The 11924-nt window shown below is 40.2% G+C and overlaps 1 protein-coding gene across 1 annotated transcript in view; it reads right to left on the bottom strand.

Annotated features, from left to right (window-relative positions):
- Nucleotides 1-241: 241 nt before the first annotated feature.
- Nucleotides 242-11924, bottom strand: part of C5H1orf185 (chromosome 5 C1orf185 homolog) — a 53338-nt gene continuing 41655 nt past the window's right edge. Inside the window, exons 5-7 of the mRNA XM_076935185.1 lie at nucleotides 9745-9874; nucleotides 5517-5553; nucleotides 242-2612 (exon numbers count right to left, since the gene is read on the bottom strand). Coding sequence (XP_076791300.1) covers nucleotides 2218-2612; nucleotides 5517-5553; nucleotides 9745-9874 — 562 coding nt within the window. The 3' untranslated portion in view covers nucleotides 242-2217. The remainder of the gene's footprint in view (nucleotides 2613-5516; nucleotides 5554-9744; nucleotides 9875-11924) is intronic.

The following is an 11924-nucleotide window of genomic DNA, read 5'->3' as shown; positions in this document are numbered from 1 at the left end:
TCCCTCTCCCTCTCCCTCTTCTTCCTCTCCCTCTCTCTCTTCTCCTTTTCCCTCTTCCTCTCCCTCTTTCTCTCCCTCTCCCTCTCCTTCTCCTTCTTCCTCTCCCTCTCCTTCTCCTTTTTCCTCATCTTCTCCTTCTCCTTCTTCCTCTCCCTCTCCCTCTCCTTCTTCTCCTTTTCCCTCTCCCTTTCCCTTTCCCTCTCCCTCTTCTCCCTCTCTCTCCCTCTCCTTTTCTCTTACTATTCTATTTTTTCCTTCTTCTTGGTATTACTGGGGATTGAATTCAAGGCTGTACAGATGCTAAATACACATTCTACATTGAGCTAATGATTACCCCTAAACCTGAAGTAGGTTGAAGACAGCCTTCTATGTACCAGGAAGCACATCAGCACTGGCACCCTCTGCTAGTGCCCTAGAAGAAAACATCTGCTGTTTATAAACTACATAACTTATATTGTTTTGTTTTAGAAACCTGGATGAACTAAGACCATCTCTTTAAATATTTAAAAATTTTAATATGGATTAGTGGATTCTTATTATTTATTTATTTTTATTTTTTTGTGAGACTATGTAGCTTGGTTGGCCTGGAGCTTGCTGTGTAGATCAGGCTGGCCTTGAACTCATAGAGATCTGCCTATCTCTGCATTCTGAGTGCTGGGATTAAATATGTGCACCACCAAGCCAAAATTAGATTTTTCCTCCTCCTCTTTTCTGTGTTTTTTTTTTGGGGGGGGTTATTTATTTATTTATCTATTGAGAAAATTGTTTGTGTGTGTATGTGTGTGTCTGTATAACGGATATAGTATGATATATAGGTATAGAGACATCAGATAAACTAAACAGGAAATATACCATGTGTGTCGCAGCATGTAGGTACTGAACCAAATTTGGGTCCTCTGTAGGACAGGAGGAATTGTTAACTGTTGAGCCATTTTTCTAGAGTCTCATGGATTCTTTATAATTCAATATATAGTTATATTATAAATGGTTATAGTGTGAATAATAAACAAAACCATTTAAAACCTTTATTTTGGGCTGGGCATGAAGGTGCATGCCTTTAATCCCAGCCCTTTGGAGGTAGAAGCAGGTGGATCACTGTGAGTTCTAGGACAACCTGGTCTACAGAGTGAGTCCAGTACAACCAGGTCTCTGTTACACAGAGAAAACCTGTCTCGAAAAACAACAATAACAACAAAAATTTATTTCCTAATCCCCTAATTTGAACAGAGGAATCTTTCATAGAGGAAATGTGCTAGGGTTGCCCTCTGCTTTCTTTGATCTGGCTGTGCTGACAGCCACTTCTCAGCAAAGTGTCATGTATAGTGGAGAATAGTTTTCACCAAGAACTGAGCATTAACTGTGTTCATGGTCCCTGGGGTGAATTATCAGTAGAGCAAATACAGTATGAATATATAGGAGAAAGTAAGCAACCAACATGCATATGCACAACACACATATGTACACCCTGCTAGCTCTAACCCCAATCACAATACTCAGTGTCACAATACTCAGAGCCCTTTATGGATTCTACTCTATGTGATGGTCAGTCCAAGTCTCTCTTAGAAACTGATATTTGAGATGAACTTGAAGTAATACTTAAGAGCCATGCAAAAATCTAAAAACAAATGTTTATAGAGTCTATAAAGCAGCAAGTACACAGCCCACGGTGAAAATAAACACTGTGTTTGAGAAGCCAACTAGCCAGTGTGGCCAGACTGCACTGACTTCCTAAAGAGAATGGTTTGAAATGAAACCAACCCACCAGGAAGGAAATGTTGTATGTGAAATTGCATAAGATATAGCAAATGCATAGAAATAGTTTAGTAAAATATGAGGATGCTGGGCGGTTTTAAGAAGAAGACAATGGGGAGCTGGAGAGATGGCTCAGTGGTTAAGAGCACTGACTGCTCTTCCAGAGGTCCTGAGTTCAATTCCCAGTACCCACATGGCAGCCCACATGGCAGCTCCCACTGGAGTCTGTAACTCCAGTTTCAGGGGACCGGACACCCTCACACAGACATACATGGAGGCAAAACACCAATTCTCATAAAATTAAAATAAATAATTAGTTAAAATATATAAAACCCAGTAAGGACTAGAGCCGCTTTATGGTGAAGAACAAGAAAAGCAATATTCATATGGACATGATAAGAGACTCAGAAGTTCATAATTCAGTTTTAACTTTACCACGCTATACCAGATTTCACAGGGAAAATGTCATTCAATATCAAAGTGACGGTTGTGTTTGCCAACCTCTATGTTTTTTTGTATAAACATTTCCTTAATGCTGTCAGCTTTTTGCCCATTACAAAATGTTGCATTCACTGAGTTTCCTGGCCATTCTTCTAAAGAAATGGATGATAGGTATGCGAGCACCTTCTCAGTTATAGGCTCCTGGAGTAAAATATTCTTTGAGGGTTTCTTGGTTTCTAAACAATCATCAGAATACCATTCTTCAGCTCCTTCTATGCTTTGGTTACAGTAAGAACTAGAAATTGATTTTAAGCTCGGTGTTGTCATACTGCTGTCATTTGTTATTGAGGTCATCCCAGGGGACTCATGGCTGGTGGCATCCAGGAGGCAGAATTCAATTTGAGAGTGACTTTGGACAGCTGTTTAAAAAAAAAAAAAGGCAAATCAAATCTTTGGGTCCCGAGGCTTGAGACAGTGTTTTTCATGTATGCCTGGTTGTGTGCTGGGATTAAATGTGTGCACCACCACCAACCACTTGTTTTTTTGTCTTTTTGTTTTCTGAGTTAGTACTTTTCTGTATAGCCCACACTGTCCCAGAACTTACTCTGTAGACTAGGTTGGCCTTGAACTCAGAGATCCACCTGCCTTTGTCTCTTGGAGTCCTGGGATTTATAGTATGTGCCACTATGCCCAGCTGACAAGTTAAATCTTAAGACCCCTTTTAGGGGTATCATTGTTAAGATAATGCCAGAAAGGAAAAATACAAAGTCACTATCATCTGTAGAATATTAAATACTTGATATTTAAATATTCTAATCCAGGAAAATATTCTAATTAGGTTGGAAATCTCAGTTCTACAATGTGCCTCTAGACTGTTTCTTAGAAACATTAGAAAGTATAGAAGACCACAACCAATCAAAATGCAGTGTTGTGAAACCCAGTCCCAGTGAATACATCTACAAAACATTCCCATACCTAAGGCTCAGAGAACACTGCAGAAGAGGGAGCAAAGATTGTAAGAGCCAGAGGACCAGGGAGTCTGCTATGAGATTATGTCTCCTGGGATGTCTGAGGCTACACCATAAAGACTCACCCATGTGAGTTATAGTTGAATATTACATTATTTTTTGAAAAAATATAATGGGCAGGATCATAAAAAATCATTTTGTCCACAGTGAGTGAGGTAAGATCCCACGCATGGGGTAGCCTTCTGCCAATAACAATAGGAGGCATTGTTTTTCTTTTTTGAGACAGAGTCTCTCTACATAGCTATGGCTGTCCTGGAACTCACTACGTAGTCTAGGTTGGCCTTGAACTAACAGAGATCCTCTTGCCTCTGTCTCCCAAATGCTAAGATTAAAGACATGAGCCACTACTGCATGGCATGTTTTCTACTCTTAAAGCTATTTTGATATTTTTATAATAAATGTTTAAGATATATACAAAGACATACAACATTTCACATTTACTGCCAGGTAGTGTTGGTGCACACCTTTAATCCCAGCACGAGGGAAGCAGAGGCAGGTGGGTCTCTGAGTTCAAGGCCAGCTTGAACTATAGAATTAGTTCCAGGTCAGCCAGGGCTATATAGAGAAACTGTGTCTTGAAAAACAAAAAAACAAAAAAAAAAGTTCTTGGACTACTATAGAAAACCATAACCAATCAAAACACATAGTTATGGACCCCATTCCCAATGGGTACATCTACAAAACACTCTAGTACCTAAGGCTTGGGAAACACTGCTCAAGAGAAGGAGGATGGAAAGATGGAAAAACTAGACAATCTGGGAGTTTGCTGTGAAATTGTGTCTGAAGCTATATCCATAAAGTCTCACCAACCTGATTGTCCAGCTATAAGCTGAACAGGGATGGCACCAACGTGCATGCCAAAGAGACAGGGTAAAGCCCACAAGGCCTCAGCCCTACACTGAGAACTATAGGAAAATGGGGACATCCGGGAGCAGGAGTGGTGGTCTCCAGAGAAGAGTACACCAATTGGTTATCCAACACCAAATGGTCATCCCTGAAAACATACATACAAGTAACATATGGGCTGAACAGGTTGTATTTAAAAATATATGTATACATATTTTAATATATGCTTATTTATTTATTTATTTATTTATTTATTGACAGATACTATGGCTGTCCTCAAACTCACTATGTAGACCAGGATGGCCTTGCACTGACAGAGATCCTCCTGCCTCTGCCTCTTTGGGATTAAAGGCATGTGATACCACAACTAGCTTTGAAAAATTTTAAAACAAATTTATTTTCTTTTATGTGTGTGAGTGGCTGGTGTTCTTGGAGGACAGAAGAGGACAGAAGAGGACAGAAGAGGTGTCCTGGGGCTAGAATTACAGTTGTGAGCCACCATGTAGGTGCTGAGAATCAAACAGTGGTCCTCTGAAAAGAGCAGCTAGTGCTCTTAACTGCTAAGCCACCTACCTCTCCAGCCCCAGCAAGCATTTCTCTAGAGCTGTATGGTCTACAGAGCACTTTATCATGCTTCCAGATCTCAGTCACTATCCCAACAACTCTTCAGTGTAGTTACTATTGGTACCACTTCACAAATGACAGAGACAGAGAAACCACCCATCATCAATCAGACACCAGGCTGATTTCAATCTACATATTAAGACTCAAGCTTTTCATATTATTGAGGCTGGTGTTGTACAGGCTGCAGTCCCTATACTTGGGAGACCAAGGCAGAACAGAATTTGAGGCTGTCAATCCAGCACAGCCCAGCTAGAGTAAGTAGTGTGAATCTGTCTCAAAATAAAACAAACCCAAATGAAAAACAAAATAATAACCAAGTAAAATCCATCAAAACCCAAACATTAAGTTTTAGAAAATATCACATTCCTAAAATACATTACACAATACTTCAAATGTTAGCTTCTATTTTTATACATTAAATTCAAAATTGTTCAAAATATACTTTATAATCATTTCTAAAATTATGTAGGACAAGTTTTGAGAAATGAAGGCATGGAATAAACATTTAAATGGGTACAAATATCTTAAATTTTTTGATTTTGTCTCATACCCTGACTTAGTCCAACTTGCAGGCATTACTACCTGGTCACCATTATAATACCTTTGAATTCAAATACGAAAAAGAATTAATCTCACATTCTAAGACATGATATTACAATTTTTTTCTTTAAAAAGATATGCCAATTCACAGAGCAAATTGATATTTCTTTTGATTTTTCATAGAATATTAAATAACATTTAGGATAGCCTGTTGATTCTTTAAGATTTAAAAATATATTTGTTACACAGTAAGAATTCTAACAATTTATTGGAAACAAAAAGTACCTTTTATTTGTGCCTCTTCCCTTTTTGTCTTCTTCATCTACATAAAAAATTGCATTTTTTAAAAAAATGATGGAAATTTGTACCTCTACAATTCATTTACTCTCTATACATTTTAGTAAGAAATGTTAAGTTTTTGATGAAATTTTTTCCCACAAGATGTTTTGCTTTGCCAAAATATATTAACAGAAAAACCAGTTATCATTTGAGAATCTGAGGGCTACAGAGATGACCTGGTGGCCAACAGTGCATGTGTTTACTCCTGGTCCACTCCTATGTGGCGGATCCACTCTGTGAGACTGCATCGTCCACTCATGAGTGTGAAACTCCGCTTAGAGCTTCACCTGCTAAAATTTTTGCCCTGTCAGTGCAACCTTCCCAGAGGCAGCCTTGTATCCCATGAGCCTTCCAGAGATAAGCCACATTTACATGTGGTGGCAGCGACTGGACTGTATCTCAATAAAGCTACTAAGTATAAAACAAAGGGTACTGGAAAGAAAGCTTTTCAAAGAGAAGGTAGATACCCCATTTTGTGGTCTATTGTTAGGATGAATTCTGAAACATTTTACTAACAGTATGACTCAAGGGGGGTGGGCGGGAAACAGAAATAATACTTTGTCAATGTTGAAAACTTTTATGAAATTCTATTACCAGGGTAAAAAACTCACCAAATGAGATTAAAACATTGAAAAGCAGGCCAGGTTGTGGTGCACACCATTAATCCCAGCACTCTAGAGGCAGAGGCAGGTGGATCTCTATTAGTTTGAGGCCAACCTGATCTATATAGTGAGTTCCAGGCCAACCAGGCTACATAAAAAGACTGTCTCATAAATTCAACAAACAAAAAAAATATGAAAAATGAAAAACAGATAACCAAGAAAGGACTTGCATTCATAATAGATAACAAACTCTTAGTTTAATATTAAGAAAATAATCCAATTAGAAAAAATATGAGAAAAAATATGAGATTTAAAGAGAGATTTTACTGAGAGTATAGATTAAAAGATATGTAAAACCACTTACTGGCAAATAAAAATTAAAACAATATGTTATCTTCTACTGAAAAGGATACAGATCTTGCCTTGGTATAGACAGCTTCTGACTGATAAGTGGTGGCTAAGGAGACTGTTTTCTCTCTTATTCTAAGCACATGTGTGCACCACTGCACACATGCAGAGGTGAGAGGACACCTGACAGGACTTGATTATCTCCTTTCACTATGTGTATCCTGGGGATAGAACTGAGGTTATCAGACTTGGTTGCAGCACCTTTATCTACAGAGCCATCTAATGCACACATATATGCACACATACACACATGCACACACTCATACACACATAAACATGCATACGTGATACACACAGAGGTCTGAAGTTGCCTACCATAGATTACTCAGCTTTTCACTAAATCTTTCTCTTATAGCATGTAGAACTTAAAAAAAAAGAGCCATTCTCAAACCTTGTTGGTACTGTCATCTAATTTTATATAATATTCTGAATTCTTTGTTGTGGTTTCAACAATGCTCCTGGTGTTTTAATGAGGAGTAAATCCCATCTCAAGAAACAGCTTTGGAGAGATTTTGGGTTAGATGGAGGACTAGAAGCTGCCTCAGTACAGTTTTGTGAAGAATCATGCGGTGTAAACAGTGTATTCCAAAGAAAGGAGGTGAAGGAAGAATTCAGAAACCCATGGAGGTGATCTAGCATGGCTGCAAAGTGCAGAGAAACAGGAGGAGGAGGAGGAGGAAAAGGAGGAGGAAGAAGAAGAGGAGGAGGCACTGACAAGAAGACCAAGCCCAATACAGCTCCAGCCTCAAAGCTTCCAGCAGTGGGAGGGGACACAGAAGCCTTCTCCAGAAGGTCATCCATAGGACCTGGTCAAAGAGACTGGCAGTGTTTCTCACAGGCCAGGTCCACAGCACTCATAAACCTCCAACTCAGCCCACTGTGGGCTGGGCCAGCAGTGGAAAGGAATATCCTTGGCTCAGGGGATGAGGCCGGGTGTCATCTTTAGAGGGGACATACTGTTTAAAATTGAACTACCCTGGGGTCCTGAGAGTGGAGACTAGTTATGCAAAGGAGTCTGGATTTCTACCTGTCACAGCTCTAGCCCCAGAGATGGCTCTAGAGGAAATCAGTAGAGCATCGAAGGGACCTATACTGAGAAAACCCCGAAGGGCAAGCAGCAGGTAGCTTCACCATTGATGCCTGAGAACAGATTCCATGAACATAGCTTTGACTGAAGTCAGCAGGTGAGTCATTTCTGGAGCCCTCTCTGCTCTGAGGTTAGCTGCTGTGAGTCTGGACCCTTTGAAACTCCAGCTAAAGCTTTTCTAGAGAACACAGGTTCCCAAGTCAGGTAACTCAACCAACTGCCTATAACACCAGCTCCAGAGGGTCTGAATCCTCTGGTTAAGACCAAACACATATGTATGTACACACACACACACACACACACACACAAAAATAAAGACTTATTTTTTAATGTTGTGTATGGATGTCTCTCTGTCTGCAGCACTCTCAGAGGCCAGAAGAGGGCTCTGGATCCTTGGTCCTCTACAGTAACAGCCTGTGCTCAGAGCCATCCCTCCAGCCCTGCTAAATGGATTTTAAAAAGATGAAAGCAGGTTTGCCTGTAGGGAGCTCAGTGCTGTGGATGGAAGCTTCTCCTACTTCACATGAAAAAGGCAGATAGAAACTACTCAGGTAGAACATTCACCAGTCCAGAGAGTATTAACTGGGAAGTCTTGGGATCATGGGAGGCCATGCTCAGCTCACAGACTGAAATAGCCAAGTGTGACTGCAGAGGCCTGTGGCATGGCAAAGAAGGGAAACTGCACGTTAATTGACATCAGACATTCGCACTGTACAGACTTCTCAGAACCAACAAAAATCATGGTAAATGGGGATCAGAGCCCACTGTTTAACTGGCTCCAGCCCTAGACACATGCTCAACACGCATGTCCTTAGAGAGCTGTGACTACAAGTGAGCATTCAGACTGCATCTCTTATAAATAGTGAGTGCTGTAAGCGACACCAGCCAGTGCTGCCGAGGATGTGGAGTGGAACACCAGTTCTCCATAGCTGGGGGGCGGGACCATGAATGGCACAGTTTCTCATAAAGCCAAGCACACACACAGTATGATTAGTGACTCTTCTCTTTGGTATCATCTCAAATGAGTTGAAAAGTCACATCCATACAAAAGCCTCCACATGGGTGTTATTGTACCTTTGTTCACCATTGCCCACACTGTATCCTTCTGTTGGTGAAAGGACAGACTGAGGTTAATGTTTAGTTTTTTTCTACCTTGACTGTTAGCTTATCTAGGTCTGGGCTTGTCTCTTTTTGGTTTGTGTCTACACCATAGCAAATTAGTGTTGCCATATGGTCATCAGACATGGTTGCTGAGTTCAATGAATTCAAGATGAAGGCTGCGTAAGGAAGCCCTGCTGTCCTATCTGTCATTGGTCTCTACCTCCAAATGCTGTATGATCAGGAATTCAATGGATTCATGACCGTGATTCGTGGATTTAGCTTGGCTATGTCATAGTGTTCCATTTCTACCACGCTCTACCATGTTCTGCTTTGTCCTGTGATACTGTTTGGATACATAACATTGCCAGCTGTGGTCTGCTCTTCTCATCAGTACCACACAAGCACCTTGAAAGATGGGGTGGTATCTTACTCTCCCCAATAGGGGAGGGGCAAAATCTTCAAGTATAATATGGATTAGTAGAACTTTGTCAAGTTGAATTAAATTGCACTTAACTGGTTTGGTTATCTCGTTATCTGAGCTCTTCTCATCTCCAAATTTCTTTCTTTCTTCTAGTCCTGAGAGGTTTGCATGCACCACCCCCAACATGCCACTATCTTCATCCCTCTTACAAGCCTAATATAGAGAATTTAAGGGGTTTTATTTTTGTTTGTTCAATTTTTTTTTGTCTGAAAGGTATATGAAAGTAACTGGAGATGTTTTCATTTAATTTTTCTGTTCATTTAAAACATTTATCACACCCCTCCCCCAAATATAAAGGAAAACTTCTGTTTTCCTGTTACATGAACTTATGGTTTAGATAATTTAAATTTTGGCTCCATGCTTTTGTATCTTAAACTAAAGCATTAACAGCAAATACGTTATCCTTCCACATAACAGTGAATACTTAAACATCAACATGCTGGTGACATGGTCTAGAGATCTCTGAGGGGACAGCTTTAAAATGTGACACTCTACCTGTAATGGTGACCAGCCAACATGGAAGTTCCGGGAAATGAAAACATATTGAGGGTGAGCTTTAAGCTTTGGCTTGGATGGCCCTTGATTTTCACCAGTTGCTTTAAATTTGGAATTCCCAAATATTTCTCTGAAAAACATTGTACAGAAAATGTTATTAAACAGGAATCAGATTATATGTGTATATATATGCCACCTGAGATAATTGTCACTAGTATTTATACATGGGGGGTTTAAATCAGTACTCAGTTTATACACTCTAACATATATCTGATTCTATTATGTCTACTTTTCATGAAATGTAAACTAAGCTACGTATAGCAGGTTAGTATTTCAGTTTGAATGTTATCGAGTTACTCACACACACTTCATTTTGGCTATTGGCATAACCAACTTCACTGTTAGTCTTTTTATAAATCTGTCTTCAGTTAAATAAAATGAACTCATTGGTCCCTTTTCACACAAAGAGGAAAGAAACTGGGTTGAAAATAATAACCACAAGAGGACACTTAATTTTTTATTATCCGAATAGTTACAAGCAAGTCTGGGGGTGGTGGTTAAAAAACATGGGTTGTAGCCGGGCAGTGGTGGCACACACCTTTAATCCCAGCACTTGGGAGGCAGAGGCAGGTGGATTTCTGAGTTCAAGGCCAGCCTGGTCTACAGAGTGAGTTTCAGGGCTACACAAAGAAACCCTGTCTCAAAAAAACCAAAACCAACCAAACAAACAAAAACAAAAAAATAAAAACAAAACATGGGGTGCTAAATAAAACTTCAGCTCATCAGAGTCAGAGAGAAGTATAAAGGGACAAAGTTTTCTTTATAAAGTTAAATATTTGTGATGGCTCTTCTTGGTTGTCCACTTGACTGCATCTAGAATTAACTAAACTCCAAGCAGCTGTGAGCATTTTTCTTGACTGAATCATTTAAAGTAGGAAATTCCACCCTAAATCCAGATCTTTTGAGGGGAGATCCACCTTAAATCTTGGCCACACCTTCTGCCAGCAGCCTGTATTAAGGATGTAGAAGAAGTATGTTTTTGCTTTTTGCCTGCTTACCCTCATTGTTGCTTAGAAGCTCATTCTTATGCTGGGGTTAACACCTACTTCTGTGGTTATTTATAAACAGTTGAGGCATCCAGCCTTGTAGACAGAACAACTACTGGATTCTGAGACTTTCCATTGGGTGACAGCCATCATTGGAATAGTCAGACCAGAACCTGTGAGCCACTCTAATAAATCCCATGCATCTATGTGAATACACACACACACACACACACACACACACACACACACACACTTTCAGTTGTTTCTCTAGAAAACCCTAACTAATACAATAAGAATGCCAGGCAATGGAATATTTTTCAATGATACAAAGAAAGCTGTCAAAGCCACAAAATGACACGGAGGAGAGCTAGGCACAGTGACTCACACCTGTAATCCAAAGCCTGGGAGCTGAGGCAAGAGAGGGCAACCTGTGCTAGCTAGTGAGTTTTAGGCCAGTTCAACTACACAGTTAAGGCCTGACTACGAAAAAATCTAGGAAGGCTACATGCTGTATGATTTGATGTCTGATTTCAACACTATGACATCACTTTGGAAAAGGCTGAACCACTGAGACCTAGGAAAATCAGTGGTTGCCTGAGGTTAGGGAGAGGGAGGGATGGCTAGATGATGCACAGAGGACCTTCAGGGTGATGACAATACTCTGGCTGATATTGTAATTGTATGTACAAATCATTGTGCATTTATGAAAACCTAGAATGCACAGGATGTTTGTTGGAAGCCGACTCCTAGCAGAAAGAGGCTATCATCTTTGCAAACATCTCAGACTATATACCCTGACAAGAAACTTGTTTTCAATAGCCTACAACAGCTGAGCACACTCTGATAAACATCCTGTTTTGCTCATGCATCTTGTTTTGTTGTTTAGTGCTCCCAGATGCAAGGTGCATATGATATCCACGCCTGCAAGATGCACATGGTATCCATGCCTACAAGGCATGTGGCAAAGCCTATAAATACCTTGGATTTCCTTTCTTGATCAGACCCTCTGTCTTGTCTCCATTCTTCATGTCTCTTGCCCCTCCATTCCCACTCACTCTCTCTTGCTAGAGTCTGACCTGCTTGGGCTGAGACACAGTGGCCCCCAAGCCAGGCAGTGTGGGCCTCAAGATAGTG

Source organism: Arvicanthis niloticus, chromosome 5 (genome assembly GCF_011762505.2).
Source record: "Arvicanthis niloticus isolate mArvNil1 chromosome 5, mArvNil1.pat.X, whole genome shotgun sequence".
NCBI classification, from domain to species: Eukaryota; Metazoa; Chordata; class Mammalia; order Rodentia; family Muridae; genus Arvicanthis; species Arvicanthis niloticus.
This window is presented reverse-complemented; position numbering and strand designations above follow the sequence as displayed.